Source organism: Parasteatoda tepidariorum, chromosome 11 (assembly GCF_982258835.1).
Source record: "Parasteatoda tepidariorum strain Cologne lab strain chromosome 11, Ptep-v5.0, whole genome shotgun sequence".
NCBI classification, from domain to species: domain Eukaryota; kingdom Metazoa; phylum Arthropoda; class Arachnida; order Araneae; family Theridiidae; genus Parasteatoda; species Parasteatoda tepidariorum.
This window is the reverse complement of record NC_141765.1, coordinates 70,160,306-70,184,130: the sequence shown is the minus strand read 5'-3', so window position 1 is coordinate 70,184,130 and position 23,825 is coordinate 70,160,306. Positions and strand designations below refer to the sequence as shown.

General features: G+C 27.5%; 2 protein-coding genes across 6 annotated transcripts in view; one reads left to right on the top strand and one right to left on the bottom strand.

The window, feature by feature from the left end:
• The window catches only part of LOC107443976 (uncharacterized), a 159,292-nt gene extending 156,200 nt beyond the window's left edge, over window positions 1-3,092 (bottom strand). The window contains exon 1 of the mRNA XM_071187945.2: window positions 2,973-3,092. The gene's annotated coding sequence lies outside the window, so the exon portion shown is untranslated. The remainder of the gene's footprint in view (window positions 1-2,972) is intronic.
• Window positions 1-23,825, top strand: part of LOC107453666 (synaptotagmin-5) — an 89,892-nt gene that overhangs the window by 49,080 nt on the left and 16,987 nt on the right. For 3 of the 5 annotated variants that reach the window (XM_016070564.4, XM_016070566.4, XM_016070567.4), the window contains one exon: window positions 19,552-19,688. In XM_016070564.4, the coding sequence (XP_015926050.1) occupies window positions 19,552-19,688 (137 nt within the window). Of the gene's footprint in view, window positions 1-4,845; window positions 4,940-19,551; window positions 19,689-23,825 lie in introns of all 5 variants that reach the window. The other 2 variants (XM_043040062.3, XM_016070565.5) reach the window with 1 other exon arrangement.

The window sequence follows — 23,825 nt, the reverse complement described above, 5'->3', positions numbered from 1 at the left end:
CAACTCTGCTACGTAGGGAAGGGTAAGAAGACGATAATACGATTCAGTTTATGTGTTAAAGTCATGTGTTTTTATATCTTAATTGTTATTTTCAAAGGAGAAGACAGGCATAGATGTACGTATTTAAAGCTATACGTTTTATTATAAACATTCGATTAAGAAATGAAAATATAATCTTGATAAAACCTGTATATTTCGGAACAAAACTAACTTCAATTTTGAAATCACCACACCGGAATTAGAACATGAATAAATATAACAAAAAATTTCTTCCCTAGTGTTCTAACGCTTAGTAAAACATGTTTATTAGAACTTGCCTATCTAAAGAAGTGCAGATTTGCTTTTCAGTTAATTTAAATCATTAAATATGAATGGTCTAGTAGTTATCTTTTTTAAAGCTTATTTTGACTAAACATTTGCCTGCCGCTTGGGTTTAATCAAATCCTAAGACTAGAACTCACCTCCTACGCAATTTTCTGTAGCAGGCAAGACTTTGATTTAGATTTTGTTCTTCCTAATCCTGCTTTTTCTAGTTCATCGCTCCGAAAATAATCTGTCCATTTAATCCTTTTCCGGATTGGTTGATTTTTCCCTGGCCTACATATTCACCATATATATATTTATCTGTGGTTTTCCTTCATTTACTCTTTTGGCAGTGATAGTACCGTCCATAGTACCGAAACAGCTGCATCCTTCTAGCATTTTTATCCTTTTAGAAATTTCACCAGCAAAAAGTATATATTTATAACTCTGCTTTCGTGAGTGATTTAATCAATCATTAGTTTAAAATCTATTAAATGACTTTTAAAATTAAATCTGTCATTTAGATTTTATTAAAATTTACTTTGAGGTAAGTAGTAACATTGTTGTTAAATTGGTGAATTATAAAAATTCTAGCAAAGAAACTTTCTAAAAAAACTTTTTACAAATGCTACATTTTAAATATATTCTTTACAAAATTAAAATTTTTCATTTATTCTTTTTAACATACCTTACATATTTTATTAATTCTTCTACATTAAATATTGAGTTAAAATACCATCAATTTTACTTAAAATCTAACATAACAATTACTTTAAAAAGCTTCGGTTTTCATTTAATACTCTTATACTTCCCTAATAATTCTTACAAAGATAAATAATTTCCCACTGACAGAACAAGCCTTCAAACTTATTATTTTTCTGAATTACTTCAAAAGCGTGAGCAGTATTTTTTTATCATCATTCATTGATAACTTAATGCAAAAATAATATAATATAAAAGTAGCTTAATGTCAGTAAATTTGCTATTTTCCATGAAGTGGTACCGTTTTAGTATTGTTAATGTAATTCCGGGAAAAAAAACACTAAACCTAGTACATCATCACTAAGCATTAATTAACCATATCCCGTGGTACGAATTGAAATGCTTTTAGTGCAGTTTGATTTATATTTGCAGATTACAATAGTATAGTTTCCTGCCTTAATGTAAAACAGTATTTTTTTAATATTTTTCCAAATACCAAAGTAAAGAAACTGTGAGCACCTGGAGTTTTCATTATTTTTCTAGCTAACTTTTAACATAATTTAAACTGTTTACATACTATTTTTTATGGAAATGTACTGTACACTTTTTGTTGTACATTTATAATGCAAAATTTAAAATGAATGCAAATATCGCGTAATCGGCAAAATCAAAAAACTTTAATAAAGTAATTGAAACTTTAGGCAAAATAAACAAGTATGGAAATATTTTGAATGTCAGAACAAAATTCTCAAATTTATGATTGAGTTTGGTATAATAAATACTTTTCAATCTCAAAAATGCTCTTTTTATTAATAATCGGCTTTGGTCAAGCTTTTAAAATAAAAAAATAATAATATTTTTAATCAATGAAAAATACTCAAAGGAAATTATTTAATCGTCTTAGAATTGTTGAGAGCTAAAAAATGCCGGTGTAATTTACCATAATTATGAAGTATTTAATAATTTAAGGATTAAAAAATACAATAAATAACCTTTATTTACATTTAACCAGATGTAATTTAACTTAATTTAATTCACTCCAAATATTTATGTTTTTCGAATTCACCGGATGTAAGATATATATGCTTTCTTCCGCTTACAAGTAGTTTCCTTTCTTGCTACGTTATATTTATTGTAATTATTATAGCAATAATCAACCATCAAACATGTTTAAAAGATTATAAATTCTTAAAACTTCTACTGCTCTCAAAAATATGAATATTTTAAGCAGTTAAATTTATAAATTCTTGTAATAAATTGAGTAACGAGTAATTAATCAACGAGTAATTAATACCAACGAGTAATTAATGCCTAAGAAAAAAATCAGTCAAGAAGAAGTAGAGATAAAAGTTTAAATTAAGTAAGAAATTCTCTTCAAAAAGTCGGAAAGAATATGCATATAAGTTTTAAGATAACATAAAAAATTCAAAAGCTTAACAGTTACAAAAATAAAGCAATCTATTTTTATTCATATTTCTGTTGTAATATATACAAATTTTTTTTCAAAAAGATAATTTTCTCTTTTTATTATCAGAGCTGAATCAAAATTTTTAGAAAAAACGATTTTTTGGATAATAACAGTAATTTAAATCGTATTGCAAATATTCATCAACTTAAATTTTACATTACATTTCAATACGTAGGATCAGCGTAGATATACAGTCATTACCTTTGCTTCATAATGCTCCTATTTAATTACTTTATTACTTTTTGTTAATTTTCCTAGATTTTCATGAAATAAATAAAACTTATTAAAAAGGTTCATTAAATTAAGAAAATATAATTTTACAAATAGCTAAATCACATAGAAATATCTAAAGAATACTTGAATTACTTGTAGCAATTTTAAAATTTATGATGATTCATAATAATAATAAACTTAACATCCAATTATCTTTAAAAACTTATAAAATTTAAATAGTACGTCGAAATAAGAATTTTTAATAATTTAAAATAATATGTATTACCTGATATCGTAAATAATTACAATAAGTCTTGGCGAAATTTCTCAGTAAAACATAAATATAATACAGAACATTTATTCAACGAAATAAAATTAAATAATTCCATTTTTATTTGCCCTTTAGGGAAGATTTGTTTGAAAGGATATATCAAGATGAATGTCCTTGAATAACGAAGGGAAAAAAGGTTGTTAATGACAGGCCTTACAATGATGCATAGTTATAAACGTTTATACTTCACACAAGAACAAAAAAGTGAAGTTCTGAATAAAATAACAATTTTAAATGCATACTTTTTAGAACAACATTTCAAAGAAAGATTATTGTTGGAAATACAAAAGCTACGCAACTTAAATTATGTTTGAAAATGTAATTTAACTACATCCTCTTTGATACGCCTACTCGTTTTCAACTCATGGAATTTTCAACAAGATTCATTTTAATGAAAATAAACTTAAAAAGAACTGTGGCATTTAAAACAATTGTTTTTATAACTCCTGTTTTAAAGCTAGTTGTGTCAGAAAAGAAAATTGCAAAACTAAATATAAAAAGAAAATTTACAAAACTACCCAATAAATATAGGATTTTGTATGTACAGGCTTTTATGATGCATTTAGTCTCATTTCAGTATAAAACTAATCTTAAACCATATAGAATTCTGGACAAAGAAAAAACATTACAACTGTTATTATTATTAAAATAAAACTATTATAATAATATATCACTTTAAAGTTTTAATTTGATTATACTATTGTTTTCCTATTGCCTTCTATGTATGGTCCTTTTTTAATGTAATTTAGACGCAAATGTAAATTAAATAGTAATCCTCTACATAAAAACTACGCTTTGATATGAATTTGGTGCATTTTCCTTCTATTCTCATTGAAAATAATTCTTATCATAATGCAGCTGACAAAATATAATAATAATATAACTTTGAAGATCTAATATGACAACACAATGATAAAAACGGTGACTTATTTTCACGTAAGCACATCATTTCGATGCAAAATTAAAATAATAATTTTACATATTTAAATGAAGATCTTGAGATTCAAAATTTGAGATCAACATGTTTAGAAAAGATTTTTTATAGAAACGTACGAGTAGCGCTATTGATTCCTGCATTTTAATTTCTCTTTCTTAAAAGCACTTAGTAATAAATTTATGAAAATAACTATATCATACAATACAGCACTTAAAAAATCAAATAAGATCTTTTATCTTTCATTTTAAAAGATTGTATTATAAATGTAATTGTTAATTATTGTTTATTATAAATTTGAATCAGATTTTGTTTTTTGTTTTTTTTAACAAAATACTGTTTTTTTGTAAAACTTGCAATCATTTAAGAACATTATTGTACTTCCAAAAAATTAAATTTAATGTTTTTCATTCATTTAATGTTGTTCATATTTAATTGAAAATCTGAAATTTATTAAATTTATCAAGTTTAAGAATACAAAAATTCAAGTTAGTTTTATTTCCTTTAGGTAAAACAGTTACAGATGAATCAATAAGAAACGCTATAGTTAGTTAGAAACACTATAGTTAGTGTCAGTTAAGGTGATGGAAATTTTAATAATTATATTAAGTGCTTATTTATTCGAACAAATTGTCCCAATTAGTTGAGGAAGAAACATCGGAACGCCCAGCATTTAAATTTATGTTCTAAAAATATTAACACTATTTTATACTGATTATTTAATTTATTGATTATTCAATTTACTGATTATTTAATTTATTGATTATTTATCTTAATGATCTTTTATCTTAATGATATAAAACCATGGCAATAATTTGCAGTTTACCCTAAAATTATGTATATATATTACTCTTTTTAAATTGTTTAAATAGATTTTTCATTGTTTAAAAACAGGTTAAACTTGTGTACGTTGTTTTCTTAAGGAAATAATACTGGATGCAAAAAATATCTTGAAATCTCATATGGAAAAAAGATTATTTTGTCAACAGTAAGTCTTCAGCAAATTTTATCTCATTTAATGAATCTCATTTGTATTGTAACCTGTTTAGTTCTTTTCTATACTGTCTCAAGTGGAGCTGAAAATTTAAATTTTCAGTTAGTTGTCAGTGGCCGGTAGACTCTGATGACTTATTAGCCAATTTTTCCTCAAACCTAATGACTCGGTGAACCAATATCGATCGATCCTTTTCATTTAATATTAAATTTTCTCAAACTCTTTTTTCCTTGAATTATATTATTTATATTTTTAAAAACAATTAGATTAGAAATAATCTACGACTATAAGAAGTTAATTCAGCAGTAAAAATATTATAAATATATGACAACATTTAGTTGAATATACTGATATACTGAAGAACTTCATGTAAAAGTATTTGTGGAGGCAAAATGCATTAAATGTACGCATTACAACTTTGAAATACGAGAATTGTTTAAAAAAAAACTCTCCTTCCACGCGAATTTTTCCAACACAAATTGATAGATTCAAATTTTAAATTTTCAAAATTTTGAATGGAGACATAAAACATGTTAATGAAAATTCTGTTTTCCATAGTCTCTTTTTAAATTAATGTACTTTTATCATTAAGCGATTTTAAAAGCAATGGTAAAAAAATTACCGATTGCTTATTTAGTTTTTGTCGTCACTTTTTTTTTTTTTTTTTTTTTTTTTTTTTTTTTTTTTTTTTTTTTTACTTGTCAAGTGGCGAATCGCTATTTTCAGGTCTAGTCTCAAGAGAGACAAAATTGAAAAAAAGTTTTGAGTTCAACAATATACAGAGTTACACAAAATTAGTTAATGTATAAATCTTTTAAAATACTAAGATAAATAAAATTATTGTATTTTCGAAAACTTTAACAGCATGTCAATAGAAAAATTTTATTGATCTAAATTAAACCATCTTATTTCTGTTCTTACCTGTCTTAAATATTTTTCAATACTGTCTCAAGATTGTTTGGAAAATTGGAATATAGTTGGTACAACAATTACAGAGTTGTACAACAATATATATGGCAATAAACAGAGTTATGAGGCAATATATAAAGCATTTAAAATGTTGACATATGCCAAATTATTCTTTTTAGTAGACGTAAAAGTAACTGAATAATATCAATAACAATGTAGTAAATTTTAGATTATTATATAAAATTATATATATATATATATATATATATATATATATATATATATATATATATATATATATATATATATATATATATATATATATATATATATATATATATATATATATATATATATATATATATATATATATATATATATATATACATATAGTAAGTAACCTAGAAATAAAAAGAAGGCAAATAAAAATCAATTTTGTCAGAATCTTCTGATTAAAAAGCATCGCATTACTATTATTTCGAAATGTCCACCATCAGCCCCTATCACATGTTGTAATCGGTGAACGAAACGAAATGGAAAAACGGTAAATTACTGCTAGATATATACATATATATTGGAAATGGATTATTGGAAATATAATTAACTTTTCTAACAATACCATCTCACAATTTTTACATTTATCTCATAAGAAAAGAATAGTGTTTTTTTTTTAATTCAGAAAAGCTCAATATATGAATCTGATACATCATTTCCGAAAATAGAATGTTGTTTCCACCTGGTTAAAATAAAATGCAGTTTCAGAAAATAATTACTATTTTATCGATTACGCATTAACAAGCTTTACTTTTTCTCTATCTCTAAAAATAATCATTTCGATCTATAACGTTTATCAGTAACAAAAAAAGGAATACCTCCTACAACAATTTTTTTAGTATTTTATTTGTTTATAAAATACTTCATGTACTAGTATTTTATTTGGTGAAAAAACAACAGTGCTATAAAAAATAATTTAAAGAAAAGCGTAACTTTTTTAAGAGTTATTTGTTTATTTATACACTTACTTATGCATGCTTCTTAATATAAGCATTTATCAAATTGAGAAACAGATTGATCAAATGAGAGAAAGACATTACAAAGATGCATCTATTGATACTTCGAGATTGTGGGTTCGAATCCCACCGTGTCCCAAGATGTATGCTTGTGCTGTCTTTATTTTATGCTATCTGTTTTTCAACTTGACAAGGGTATATAATCAAAATTTGTAATGAGTGTTCTCTTTGCGCATGTGTGCATACCAATATTTTTTCTTAAATATAAATATATAGATGCACCCAGGTAACAATGGGATTCAGACCCGAAACATTTACACTTCCATTATGGGATTTCGGAACAGTCCTGAAGCGTAACAGTTAAACTACAGATTTAGTTCAATCTTGTCCTCGCAATTGTACATTAACAAATGCAATTTTGTTTTTAAATTTTGAAAGTTGGTACGTGTTAACGTATAGCTTCCATTGAAAAAAAAAACAATATATTGACGAGAAACAAAGTTAGCAAGCGTATACTGATTATCAAACTTTTTTGATCTCAAACTATACTAGTAATGTTAATATTAATGACTTTTGGCTAAAATTACCAAACTTTACCACGTGTACTTCCAAACAGCATGGTAAAAAAAGACATATTTTACACATTTTATAGTTAATTTTACCAAAAAAATATGATTAAAAGAGCTTCGGTAAAAAGTACTGCGCTTTTTTAGTATTCTCATGAAGCTACAAACGCGCTAAATTTTATCATATCCTGGTAGTTTTGACCATATTTTTTACTTAGTGGGGATATAAATTATAAGATTTCCGAAGTATTTAATACTCTGGCATTAGCTTGTTGTTTATTAGTTTGTTGAACTGGTCTTACAACATTTTTCGGGATGTTTCTTTTTCGTGTTTTTAATTAGAATTTATTAAAATACACTAATTGTCATGAAAATTAGCGCACATAGTAACAGTTATCAGAATGAAACGAAATTTTACATACTCAAGTACAACATTGGTATAAGTAAGTGATTATGAAAATCAAAACAAAGTGATAATTTATTGCAATTAAATGGAGGATTTAGTACCCTCTAGGGCCACCTTTTCCGCGAATGCAGGATGCGATGCAATCCATCATTAAGGCATGCGAGTCCCTCATGATGTCCAGCAGCATCTCGTTCCACAGTTGCTGTGTAACACTGTAAAAACAAACACGCATATCTGGAATATTTGCTACCGAACTAGCATATCTGGGGCACTTGAGACAGCCTTTGAGTTAAGTAGATTTAGCTGTGTTTTTACAGCAACTATGGATCGAGAGGCAGCAGGACATAACAAGGGATCCATCCTGCGTTTAGGCTCAAGGTGGCCCTTGAAGGTATTAAAACCTTCATTCGTTTGTATTTTTTCCGGAAATAAAAAATCACTTGACTTTGATTATTTTAATCACTTACTTATACGAATGTTGTACTGGCGTATGTAAAATTTCGTTTCATTCTGACAAATCTTTCCAAGTGCGCTAATTACTATGACAATGAATGCGCATAATGAAAATTATAACAAAAGTTTATTGTAACATAACAAATGCTCGATTTGTTCACACCTTTTTATTGCATTACCTAACTTAATGTTAAAAACTGAATTGCTAAGCAATAGAATTTTTATTTGATATATAAAAAAAAGCTTGTTTTGTCTTGGGGACATGTTATGAAATCTTTACCCAAATTGTTTATAAAATGTGGTAAGATTGTTCCGGAATAAATTTTTCAATTTTCTACCTTCTGTGCATTGCTTTGCAACGTTTTCAAAACAAACATCACTATAAAAAAATTTTTACAAATTTTTGGACCACATGTCCCAAAAACAATACAAGATTTTTTGTATATATATCAAAATATCAAATAAAAATTCTAGCGTTTAACAAATTAGTTTTTAACATTAAGTTCAAATTAGCTTTATATAGAATAATTCTTTTCTTGTTAGTCATAAAAGAATAAAATTTAAATCTTAGAAATTACATTAGAAAAAATTTCTAGACAAACAAAATTAAACTTTTAAAAACAAAGATTTTTTTGAAATCGTAGTCATTTTTCTCAACAAAAAAAATACACTAAGATTTAAATTCTAAAATAGAAAATCCAAATTAAACAGAAACAACTTGTCACTTTATATACTGTTCCTTTTCCTTCTAATTTATCTACTTTAAATTTATGGAGATAAAAAACAAAGCACTTTACCACCCAGTTTAACAGAATTTATGGTGATTGCTTAGAACATAAAAAACAAATAAGAACATAAAAAACCAAAATGAAAAAGCAAAATACATGTATACGAAAGTTTAAAAAAAAATAAAATGGGTCAAATATTTCCCTTTCAAATATCCCTTCTTGTTTTCAAAATAATTTCATTCAAATTCTTAGCAAGCCTGATTTTTAAAATAAAGCAACCAAGATAACCTTTTTATAAAAATCAGTGATCATATATTTATATTTACAAGACTTTTTTCCTATGTAATTTTACAAAAGCTTGAGATGAAACTTATATTTAAAAGCTTATTAATCTATATTTAGACAATTTATCACTAAAAATATTTTATAAAAATAATATTCTGCTTTAGCTTCTTTATTTCTTGAACGCTTAATTTTTAGTATTCCTTTTAAAATAAAGTATTATCTTAAATAACTTTTTAATGCGATGTTTATTATCCGAAGCTATTATTTCAAATAGATAGATAAATTTTATATTCAAGAGACATTCATTCAATTTTATGTTTATTAATTGAATATTTTTAAAGAACTAAATAAAAGCTGACCAAGTAAACATATTATCTGATCAAACCATTTTTTTTCTGAAAAAATACTTCCGGTCTAGAGTTGAATGAACTATTTAATTTTTTAAGTAATTCATAAGCTTAAAGCAAGATAAAAAAAGGAACTAGACGTGGAACTTTTCTAATCATTATTAATCAACTGTTTCTACTTAATGGATATCTTGACACAAAAGTTTTATTCTTTTCTCTAAAAATTTATTCAAAATAAATTAACTGACTAGTTCCATATGATTTTTAAAAAAATATTAGAATGAAAATCATTAAAATAGGATGTATAGTATTGTCTACTATTGAATAAAATACAAAAAAATTTCATATTCATTAAATAAGTTAGGGACTTTCTCAGTAGCGTAGTTTTAATGTATATTCGAGGGGGGTTATCTCCTTTTGATATACCGTTAAAGTGCAACTCTCTAATATTCAGTTATTTCATAGAATAACTAGGTATTTCATGAAATAACTAGACAAGTCAGTTAAAGTTTGTAATAGATGAAAAATATCATACTTTGCCTAGTTATTCTATGAAATAACTAGTTATTCAATTAAATAACTAATGATAGACCGTTAAACTTAAAAATAAACAATTTCAAATAGCAGTTATTTCATAAATTTATTGATCATAAATACCTAAAATCTCTCCAAAAATACATTTTATCTCTATTAGGAGGATTAATTGATAAATAATAAGGAAAAGCAGATGATATAATTTATTATTGCTCATATTAATAACGCCTAAACGCCTAACGCCTAACGTCTAAACGCAACGGAATGAAGCGTACACACACGTCACTGCAAAGCAGGTATAAGCAGCTAGAACCGGTACAAAGAATTTTCGAGTGCTGGTTAAATCGTAGAATTCAATAATTTTATGTACTTTAACTGACCTGTTTAGTTATTTAATGAAATACCTAGTTATTCTATGAAGCAACGGATTTCACACTTTAACGGTACCCTTTATTAATTCATTTTTCCTAATATTCCTATGGTTTTAATTTCTAGCATAAATAAGTAATTTTTGTTTTAATTTTCCTTAGAAGCGAACATAATTTTCGTTCCTAATTTGAATTACTTAATCATTTTATATTCAAATTTATAATTCGTTTATTATAAATCGAACAAAAATGGGGTAATTTAAAAACTATAAGGAATTTAAAGAGATAGGTTTTGTTTAAACTGAGCCGTGCTGGCAGAGTGTTTGTTGTTGTTGTTGCTGTTGTCGTAGGCTATTAAGGCACATGGGGTGTGGTTGCTCTTGTTTTATAGTGACGCCATCTATGGCCAAGAATTCGACTTCTGCTACACCCATACATCACACCCCTTTATAGAGCGGACCCATTCATACATCCATTCATCCATACACAGATCGTATTTTTGGCCTGAACTAGAGAACGATCAATCTTCAATCAAGTACCCCCAGAGGTATGATTTGCTACGGAACCATGGAGGACTTTATGACTCGACATATTTAGCGTGTACCAGTCACCATTTACTACACGGGAAGTCTTCGGCCGGTTGGATTCAAACTCCAGTTCTTATGGGCAAAGTGGGCTTATACACTCAAACAAAATATAGAAATGTGCATGTGCACCTTTATATTACAATACATTTACATTTTAGAAATGCTTCATGAACATGGAGCAAAATTTCAACAAACAAAACTTGTGTATGAACTAATGAATAAATAAACTAGTAAATAAATAATTAAGAGTCACACTATTTATAACACTTTGTCAGGCCTCGAAAGCTTTAAGCTTCCTACTATTCAATGTGATACATACAGTGATGAAGTGATTTTCTGATTATTATTTCTCAATCTATAAGCAGGTTTGAAAATTATCATAATATTAAGTATATCAGAAATATTAGGCAAGAATATACTGCATAATATATAACATATTAATGCATACTATTTATAATTATATAATGCATTCAAACAAAAACCAAATATAAAAAATAATTATAACAAAAACAAAGCTTTTTCAGAAATTAATTTTATCAAATACTATGCACCATATTGTTTATAACTTTTTGAGTAAATTTCATTTGTTATTTATGTTATTCATTCCGTAAATGCACAAGGTTCGTATTTGCTACATTTTATAGCTTATTGTTTATCATATTTAATTGATCTAAATTACAAAAGATATGTATTTCATATATCATACAAATATTATTGCTTTCAAAATAATTAAAACTACTAGCTTGCTTTTATGCATGAATATAATGAAACTCTTTATTTCTATGCGAAAAATTTAAATGAAAATTTTTTTATTATTTTTACATAGGAATACATGAATATAGATTTTATTTCTATGCAAAAACTTCAAAGGAAAGGGTTTGTAAAAACTAAAATGGATAATTTTTGTAAAAGACCATTATTCATCTTTCTTTATTTAGGGAGGTTCATTACAGCGCTCAAACACAAAGAAATCTTTCGATGAAAAATTGTTTTCTGCCAGCTTATTTCCAACAACTTTTCCTCTTGTTTAATTCTTTGGCAGAAAAAAAGTTCTCCTTTTTTCTACTCAATTTAACTTCTGTCATAAAAATGCAGTTTCATAAAAAAAAAAGTTTTCTTTCCTTTTTATGGGCATTGAATTTATTATTTAATTGAAATTGCAATTTATCGAGGCTCTTACAATAATTTTTAATTAAAATTTGCTTCCTCTTTCCCCTTAATCTTTTTTCGCAAAATAAAAAATTTCTTCGTGTAATTTCAGACAAAAAAGAATAAAAATATTTCTCCGTCGATGCAAACTTTCTCTTCTTGAAGCATCATTTAATTAAATTGTACTAAGCCTATATAAATAAACTTAAATTATCAATTTTGAACTTCCATAACTTTATTTGGAAGACAATCTGATATCAACAAGTAATATCGCAAATAGTTTTAGCTAATTTTTTTCACTTTTTTTTAATGTTTTGTTTTTTTTTCTCTTGCATGATTTATTGGTTGTCATAAAATTTACAGTATTTATTTCCTTGGCAACCACTCTGAACTAAACTATTTGCTAAACGCCATCAATATAGATAGTCCATCTGCAGTCTCTAAGAACAGTTAATGTTTCCTTATCATTTGTATTTCTTTGTGACTGTTATGTCGAGTTTCAATAAATTTAATGAGAGCTTTAATTCTAGCTCGAACAGCCCTGATTATTCATAGATTTGCTGAAAATTTGTATTGAGTCTTAAAATATGGACACATTTACAATATTTTAAAGTAATATAATTTATAATAATTTTATAGTGCTCGTGAATCTTCCACCCTGATTAAAAATATTATCCTATATTATCCTATATTATTATCCTATATTATTTTTTTTATGAGTGAGTGCCCTTAGATTTGCTTTAACGTTTTATTATGACGCAATATCACATTGATGACACATTGAAACTTTCTCTAATTACTGTCTGCATCAGCTTAATTTTTAAAGAAATTATCAGAGCATTCAACAGAAGATGCTACGCTAAAATTTGTATTCTGCTTATTCTTTTTTAAATAAAAACCTTTTTTTTTTCGATTACACTATTAGCCATGTTAGGCCATATTGTTGCTTCTGATGACTCTTGCACAAGCCGTTAGCTTTGCGATTTAAGTCAGGAAGGATTACCTTTCGTTTGACAAGAAAGCACTGCAAATGTGAAAGCGAGACTTAGCTTCCCGATAGATGGCAGCAGCACTCATCCGTGAGACCACTTCCACAATTTGTACATAGATCTGAAGGGGAAGGAAATTTTCTTCAGATCCCTATACCCATGGTACAACACAAAGACTGACCACAGGACTTTCGATTTCATAGATTTTACGAGTACGAATATCGCCTGTATTCGATGGGGCTTTTGTGAATTAAGCCCCTATCTCTCTAAACCAAGATTCGATCCTCTTACCACTGGTCTACCATAGCCCTTGAGCCATTTTAAAACATAGTATAGTTTGAATTATCTGCAAGTTTAAATGGTAAGGCATTGGCAGAAAGGAAATTTTGATAAAGAAAAAAAATAGTCTACAAACTGAAATTCAGTCTCAAAGATTAAGACTCAAGTACTAGGCGTATTAGTTTCATGTTAATCAATTCTATTCAGTCTTAAATAGTTTTAAATTCTTGAATTTATACAGTTATAAGATCCATTTACAGTACAAATTTAACGTTCCTATGGTAAATTATACAATACTATGATTCATCTTTAAACAGGATTCAAATTAACAACTTGTTAAGATTACATCAAATTCGCACGGTATTATTCAAAGTACCGATATCAGACATTATGAATCAATATTAAACCGATTTTTCTCAGAGTTTAAATTCTTGAATATATATAAAATAATAAAATGAAGAGTTTGTGCGCTCATATAACTCCAGAATCGTTTGTGCTAGTGTCCTGAAATTTGCACAGTGGGTAAAAGAGACAATTTTAACCCCCGATCCAAATGAAAAATGGAATTTTTTGAGTGCCTTAGAACTCGCCATTGATAAAAATGAAGCTGCAGACGATTTTCTTTGTTTAAAATTTACATCAATGATAATTGCTAACTTGTAGCTCTCATTAATAAAAAGGTGTGTTTTCCATTTATATGTTCCTTAATATTTAATTATTTTTATTCGTTATGTCAATTAAACTCAATGATCAACATGAACATGACAGCATTGACGGATTTTGTTACCAAATTATTTTTTCTGGTGTTATTTAAAACCACGTGTTTATTTTGTTTATTGTTATGCTTTCAAAACGAGAATCTATGAAACTGAATAGTTTTAAATCGATAATTGAAATTTTAAAAAAATAAGTTATTGAAGAACAAAATTAATTGCGAAATAGTACTAACTCATATAGGAAAAACGCAACGAAAAATAGCCATATTTTCATTGAAGCCAATAATGATTGATTAAATTTGGTATTATTTAATAATTTAAAAAATACCTCATGTTCTAGAAATCAAAATTAATAGCGAAAAGGTACTTGTTCTTTTAAGTAAACAGTGAAAAATCGCCATAATATTAATGAGTCCTATAAGGTTTAATTACTTTTGGTACAAATTGAAATTAAAAAGTAAGCAGTATGCTAGAAAGAAAGATTAGGGGAGAAATTTTACTAATTCTTTTAAGAAAAATATAAAAAATCAAACTATTACATACACTAATGATGCCTAATTAATTTTAGTTAAAAGTACTAATTAAAACGAAAAAAATATGTTATGCACTATAAGGCAAAATTAATAGAGAAATAGTACTATATCATTTAGAAAAAACGCCAAAACGGCCATATTGTTATTGATGCTTAATTAATTTTGGTTGAAAATTAATTATGCATCCATTTTATTTTCATTTTGTTTAAAGCAGCTAATTGAAATTGTAAATGAGCTACGTTAAAAGCTATATAAACGCTAAAATGTACTAAACCGTTTGAAAGAAGTGAAAAAAATTGCCAAACTGCTATTGATGCCCATGTTGCTCAACTAATTTTGGTAATTAGTACTAATTTAAATAACAAAAAATAAGCTACATACTACGTACTATAAAGCAAAATTAATAGAAAAATGGCACTAATTCGTTTAGGAGAAATTTAAAAAATTGCCATATTATTATTGACGCCAATGATGCTTAATTAATTTTGGTAATACGCTCTACTCGTGTTATGGTAATTTGTGCAGTTATAAAGTGTACCAAATGTCGAAACATAGGTAAACTGTATTTCAATAGTATATTTGATACCTATTAAAACTGTATTAGTACTGGAAAGATTTAATACAGATACTGTGAAAAGATTTTACGATTCCTCTAAATGGATAAGTACCAGAGATAATCACGTGATTGTGGTAAATTTTGATTATTATAAGTTGACCTCGAGCAATAGCAACATGCCAAATGATTCTGAATACAGTTATTTTGATGTGATGAGCTACTAAAAGCATGCTTTGCTTTAATAGCGTAAAATCACCTGAGGGGACAAAATATAATAATACATTTTAAAATTGACTTTATTATTAATTATGTTGGTATGTGTCTATCATTTCTGAGCAGGATTTCGTAGTGTTGCTCAGTACTTATATATTGATTGCTTACTTTTTTTCACCCCATACGATTAACGGGTATTCAGCTAGTATAGTAATAAATTGATAATCTTGCCTATAGTTATTTATATAAAACTAAAATTAAACTTGAAATGGGATTCACTTTAACACCCCAAGAATATTGCAGAAAGAATTATAACCTTGGTTCAAGGCACTGATATCAGTCATTATGAATCCATATTCAACCAATTCTTATGAAAATGTAGATATTTAATTCATTTTCCACATAATTTGCCGTTATAATATTTCATTTATCTTACCCAGAATAATTTTCGGAAAATTATTAAATTTTAATTAACAAAAGTAAATTGAAAACTTTTCTTGATTTGAACTTTGATCCGTTGTGTAATTCATTTCGATAAAATAAATTTTGTAATTTTCTCTTACTCTTGATAATTTCCAAATGTTATTTAAACTATGAAAAATTCGACTAATGACCTACCTGTTCTATTTTTGTCCTCTACACTAAACACCTGTTCCGACCTCCATGATTAATGTGACAAGTTCCCGAAACAAAATGAGAAAAAAAAAACCACAGCTGCATAAACAATAATGTACTCTTTCTCCATATATATATAAAAGATTATTTAACCTTGATTGTTTTTACTTTTTGTTTTATGACTATAAAAAAATATCCTATATTAGATAATATCTGCACTTATAAATGATATACGAGAATAGCGATACATTCTACATTTATTACGCTATATAATTGATTTATCAAAGAATTTTATTTATTTTATGACTTTATAAAAAATCCTATATATATAGTATGTGTGTAATTGATTAATTAAAACAAAAATACTATACTGCATTTATTCTGAAGGGCTATTTTTTCCTTCTTTTCTTACCTTCTTATTTTAGTTTACTGATATTTTTTTTCTAATTTCAATTATATACTACCAAAATTCAACTATACGCTGGGTTTTCAAAAAAAAAAAAAAAAAAAAAAAAATATATATATATATATATATATATATATATATATATATATATATATATATATATATATATATATATATATATATATATATATATATATATATATATATATACTTTCTTTGCATTGCGTGACTTGCAGGATTTTTCATTTTATGTGAACAAACGTTTTGTGGACAAACTGGAAACCGAGTTCAATTTAATTATCAAGGTACATATCCACGATATTATGGTTCTAGATTCTAATATTATGGTTCAACGTTGAACCTATTTTTTGGTTTGTTTGCAGGAATTGCGCTGTTGAAATATAACAGCGTAGTTTTTGCTAACTATCTAAAATCAGCTTCATAAATATTTTGAATATTTTTTTTTACTTCAACAAAATGGTTCAAAAATCTCCAAACGTGAAAAGAATGAACTATTAGAAATTTTGGAGTGCGTTTAACCATATTCTTACGCAAATTTGCTGTAACCTCAATACGGAGCCAAGCTGAATCCAAGAAAATTAAATTATCTTAAATTTGATTACTATGGTTTGACTAGACTGGAAACAGAGTTCAATTTAATTATCAAGGTACCTATTCACGATATTATGGCTCTAGATTCTAATATTATGGTTCAACGTTGAACCGATTTTTTGGGAAATGTTTATGGAGTTTTTCATATGAAACATTCAAAAGCATATTAAATACAGACTTAGCTTTGATAATAAAAAAATCTGAGTTAAGTGTCAAGCAGTATGAATTACCAGAAATTAAAACTTTCCATTCTTAATTGTTTAATGAGGTATTTATAGAGAAAATTGAACAGTAATATAACAATTAATATTAGTTGTATTGTTCTCATAGTAAATTAAGTTGCATCAAAATACTTTTCCTGGAGTAATTTGTGCCACTTACACTGTAAAAATTTTTAATGTAACTTAACGCCAAAAATGGTGGTAACTACTTTGCACCTAAGTGGTGAAGTGAAACGCCATGCATAATCCTTGGATCTAGTGTTTCACTACATCAATGTTCTTTTTTAATACTTGGCATAAAGTAGCCTCCACCATTTTTGCTATTCAATTATTGGCACAGGGGATACAGTCCTCGCCTCTCAATGAGGTGAGGGTTCAAATCCCAGCGATGGCTGGTCGAAACGAATTCCGCACAAACGAAATGAATTCAGGCTAGCACAAACCACAGTGCTGATGTGAAATATCCTCATTGGTAGTCGGATCGTAGGTTAGAGTCCCCTTGCCTCCGGTCTAACCGTGAATGTTTTCGAGGTTTCTTTCTCCATGTAGAGCAAATGTGGGGAAATTCCATCAAAAAGTCCTCCCCAAAGGCAAAATTTCCCCCACTACTTGATCCAGGAGTTCCATTGTCTTCTGGATTGAGTTCAAAATTACAAGGTTACGGAGTTGAACATTAGTAGTCGTAAAATCAAAATTGGGTCAGCTGTTCAACGACGGTTATGAAATAAAATAAAATTGCAATATGAGTCTGTAAAGTTATTTTTACAGTCAAATAAAAAGTAAGAATCATTAATTTAGAATGCCTACATATACTCGTTGCACTCTGAGAATCGTGATTAAAATGTTTAGAAGAACTCTCAGTGTGGCATAACTTTAAATTTTAATACTACTTCTCTTAGTATAAAAATTATTTTAAGCAAAAAAGAACATTATTAATTATTTTTTAAAGTTTTTAACAATCGCTAAATACTATAAAATATATCGAGACCTTACCAAATAGAATACTACTCTCAGGAAAATTGGTTTAACTTTGAACTATAAAATCAGTAACCGGTATCGATAATATCAATAAACTATCGGTAATAACGAAGCGAATTTGCCTTAAATAAGAATTAAATTGAACCATATTTGCGTTTAAGTTAAACCATAGTAGGCGTAATATGCTTACAAAAGATTAATTTACCCCATAATACGTTGTTGGAATTTTCATTCTGAAATTACCGTAAAATAACCAGCAGTAGTCAGTCCATCAGATTAGCCATAAAGTTTATAAAACTTTTCCTTACCTTTACGGTTTTGAAACCTTTTACCACTGATACGATTAAAAAACCGCTAATACTAAACTATAAGATAACCATTTAGTACTAGCATAGTTTCTAAACCATAAAAATAAACAGTTATTGAAGCTCTGTGGGTGTAGTTTAAGCATGAGTGACAGTTTCGTATTCCAATAGATTGAAGAGTGCAGAACGCTGGAAACTCTATTGAAGGTTCGTCGATTAGCCCTCTTAGCTACGCAAATACCATGGAACAAAATGGCTTCAAAGTTGGGCCTAGTTGATAGAATTATGGTTTTTAAACCGCTGTGGTAAAAGCAACCAATAAACGTTTTTTCTCACACTCAACAATTTGAATATCATCTTTTTTATGGTCATTTGACTGTTTTATTTGAATACGGTAAAATAACAATTAAATTGCTAGTAATATAAGTTGAACCATACAATGTTGAAAATTTCTCGATAAAAAATCGAGAAATTTTCAACATTGTATGGTTCAATTTGGTATCACATTAAAGTTGCATACATTTTAACGACGTTAAGTTTTAAGATGTTTTATACTCTCTAATAATTTAGCATTTAGTTTTGAAATGGATTGTTATTCTTTATTTGTTAGAATTTAAAGATTTCCTTTTTTACAGTTTCTTTTCGCTAAATAAAAAATATGGTGAGCTAAAGTAATAATTTTTGGTTTTTGAAAAATATAATTCAACTAAACACAATAATAATATTGCAGCAAATTTAAACAATTTTATGATTCGACAGGTTCTAAAATTTTTAACTTAGTAAAGAATGAAAAAAAATTTTAATAAAATTGTTAAAAAATTTTTTATTTACTTTTTTTCAGAATGTTTCAACTCACAGAAGGAGAGAAAGTTATTGTACTGTCAGTTTGTATCGGCTTGCTTATTTTAACCATAATCATCACCTTTTGCGTCGTGTCTCCATCTTGCTGGCTGCATGTCTGTTTGAAAAAGTTTTCTAGTAAGAATGTTTTGATATATAATAACCATTACTTTCAAATCAAATGTTTTTTATTCTAAATGATTTTTATATCTAAATGTATATATAGTTATGTGTATTATCTTTTAATATAATTGCAGTTAAAAAAAATTTATTGTCTGCATAAGTGTCGAAAAATAGTTTAATATTTTTTGACACTTATTACTATCCCGCAGTGGATTGATCGCAAAGAAACGGTTCCCAGTGGAACACCGAAGTCAAGCAACAGTGGTTGTGGTCAGTAAGCGGGTGGGTGACCATTTTGAATTTGATCATTTTGATCAGTAGGGAGTGTGCGGTATCGGTCCTCGTTAAACTATTCTACAGTAAGAGCTCGACTTACACGCAGGTCGTCAGGCTACCAAAGTTGAGGAGACCTCCCCTCTGCAGAGTATATTGTGATGCATGTCTTCAGATCATCCTCAAGATCATTCTGCTGATTCTGGCGGTCATGAGATAGACAGTTTAGCCGTCTCGGCTATAATACTTACCCAGCAAACTAGGAACTAAGTGGCTTTATTATGTGAGCCGAGTTATGTGATGCAATTCTGGTTGTGTAACTGTTTTAGGTGAAAGCAGTTAATAAACGGTTTTTCTCACCGTTAATCATTTGAATACCATCATATTTATAGTTATTTGGCTGTTCTGCTGGAGTATGGTAAAATTAAAATTAAATAAATTGTTATTTAACCATTTTTTTCGAGAGATTTCAAACAGTCTATTTAACTTGAGCTTTATTTATTAATTTACTTCTATCAAAAATATCAAATATTTGGTTTACTTAACACACATAATTTAGTATCAAATAAGACATCTTCTTAAATATATTTAAATATAATAATTGTGGTCATTTTATCTCAATAGGGATCATCTGGTAAATGAATATTTTTTATAATGTTTTTAATTCTATAGATACTTGCATATTACTTAATAAACTTCATGTTATGCATGATATAAACATGAAATATTATTATCTATTCTAACTTAATCTATCGAATTTTTAATCTAGAGAATCGCTAATTTAATACCTTTTTTTCCTTGTAGACATTTGTTCATGTTAGCACAAATAACAATAACCAAATACTTTTTTAAAAAAAGTAATACAGTTTAAGTTGACAATAGCGTATGTTTTATCTAGAACCTATATTATACTTTTTTCCTCATAGACATTTGTTCATAAACACTATTCATGTTAGCACAAATAACAATAACCAAATACATTTTTAAAAAAAGTGATACAGTTTACGTTGACAGTAGCGTATGTGTTATAAAGAACCAAACAAAAAATATTTAACGTGCTTTTACTACGTATTTTCTAAATAGTTATTATGTTATATTTTTAATAAAAAATTTCCGTATTTTTAACTCAACAATTGCATGCAATGTAACGTTCCTTTTTTACAACTTCTAAGCAATTAATGTGTCAATCAAATGACTTGACACAAAATTATTTCAACATTAAAAACTACTATATAAGATGGGAATAAAATTGAATAATTCCTAAAAATTGTATTGATAGTGAAAAAATAGTTTCGGCTTTATCATTTACAATAAAAAAGGGCATACGATACCACACTCTTAGTGAAATCTGTTCAGCGTTGAACTATAATGCGAGGCAAATTCTGCAGCTTTAATAAGGTTCTAAATTAAGTTCATGTTAATAATAGGATCGCATCATATCAAAGTTACAATAAATTGTTGTAGTTCAAAGCATTTTAAAATTTCTATTAGTGTAAAAAAGTTTTCATTTAAATGTTTATATCAAATGATGAATATATAATTTTTTCTAAAGAAACTCTATTCAACCATTTTCTAAATTGTTTTCATCTCTTTGACAGAAATATTGATGCAACATGGATAGACAAATTTTTAATGGAAAAAACATAGAGATTTTAACTCAGAATGTAAAATCTGAAATTGAAAGTTAAAGGCTTTTAAATACTCAAAAAAGAAACTGCGATTTGTTGAAAAATAGTAAAACAATATATATAAATTTCAATATTATAGTGCATGAGCTAGTTTGAATTTAAAAATAAAGCTTGCAAATTTCATCCCGAACTAGGCTCGGTCTAAACATTAAAACAGTTTTACATAAAAAAGAAACATTTCGTTATGTAATATATCTATTTCTAAAAAATTTATATTATTAGCCCAATAGCAGAAACCCTGCAGAGCAGCAGCGGGCGCTATTACAACATCTATTGTTTATTTTTCATTTAAGTTTTTGTTTTGATTTTTAAAAATCAAACAAAAAGGGGGAAAATGCATTAAAACATCTTTGAATTTGCATCGAATGAAAATTAAAAGGTTGAACTAAGAGAACACGGCAAAGAACAAAAAGTGAAAAAAATTTCTGTTATTTGATTACAGGTTTGACTGCAAAGAGTTTATTTCAATTTTTTAGTATCATTTTATAAAATTCAATCAAAATTTAAACATTTTGTATATGATTTTTAAGGATTTTTTAATTGCAAATTTTTAAAGGTGCTGAATTTTTACAATCTCTGCCTGACTGCGATGAGACAATTTTGGATTTATGAAACTGCAAATTCACTCCATAAGTTCTGTTACCTGTATTATTAGTGAATGTAACATTTCAAATGAGGGAATTAGTTTTAAACAAACTAAAACAATAATTACGATTTGATAAGCTAAACACCTAATTTTCACGTTTTTACAATATAAAAAGCACACATTCCCATCATCAGCATTCAATCATACTCTAAATAGCTTAGTTCAGTTGAATAATACTATCATGCCTTTAAATCTTCTTTTGAAATAAAATGCAGATAACAAAACCCTTCCGTTGTCCCAGCTTCCGACATTTTGTTCTTCAAACACAATTCTATTCAGAGATAAAGTGTATAAGCAAATAGTATTTCCTCATCATTTTCACGACTGCAGACGCGTACACCTTTTTGAATTATTTTGAGGAAGTGGTATAATATGATGTTATTCACTAATCGATAAGACTTTTAGAAAACAGAAAACTTCATAAATTCTAGTTTTAAAGTAGAATAGTGCTCTCTATAGAACTCTGAATTTTATAGTATTATACTTCTCATAAGATTGTTGAAGAATTAATATATGTTATTGAGTTTGTTGGCATTTCTCAAATTTAATTTCACATGCATAAAATTTTAAATTATTTCATTGATATATATATACTTAAAAGTGTCTTCAATGTTTATTTTATTTTATAACTTACATTGAACAGCCAGCTTACTTTTTGGGTTTACAACTATCAACCCATAGTCATGTTATTTTGAATCGAACCCAGAAGACAACGGAACTCATGAGCCAAGCACTGGACAAACTAGCCTTCAAGAAAGACATTTTGATAGAACTAACCCACATTTGCATTACATGGAAATGACAACTGCGAGAACCTCTCAACTTCTCACAGTCAGCCCGACGGCAAGAAGATTCTAGCCCATGATCCGTCTACCAATGACGGTCATATTCTGAACTTTTTCATGATCACAAGTTCCGATCCGCGTTCGAGAGAGCCTTTATTTTACGAGCGAAGATCGAATTCGCGGATTTGTATTCCCAGTAGTTTTTGAAAACAGAAGCATCTTCGAACTAGGGTTTCTCGATTAGAGTTTGAGTCTGAATCTCGAACGCGAACAGCATCCAGAGAACGCTTGTTAACTTTGCTTCCAACGTGCATGGTGGACGCTGGCCGCCATTTTTCCGAGCCGCCTCGCCTTATACAAGAATCGTCGTTTGAAATATTTAGTAGTTAAGCATAATTAATAAGTATTTTGTTATTATTAAAAGAATGAATTATATGTATTTTGTTAAACTGTAGTTTAAAAAAACTAACGAATATTTCGATCTGTTAGAAGTCCACACAAACAAGTTGTTTACATTATCTTTCCCATTTTTTGATGTTTAACTTTCTATTGAAATGATAATTTTGTCTAGCTGCTTTATCGCTTTGTTTTGTTGCTGTTTCTACTTTATATTTTTTGTAGCTTTAACTTTTTGTTTTCTCTTTCTTGTAATGTTTTGAGCAATCATGTGCAAATAAACAGCCAGTTTGATTTACTTTTTCTTGTTCATATTTGCACTTTTTGTTTTGGTTTTCGATTTTGAATTTAATTTAAATTTCTT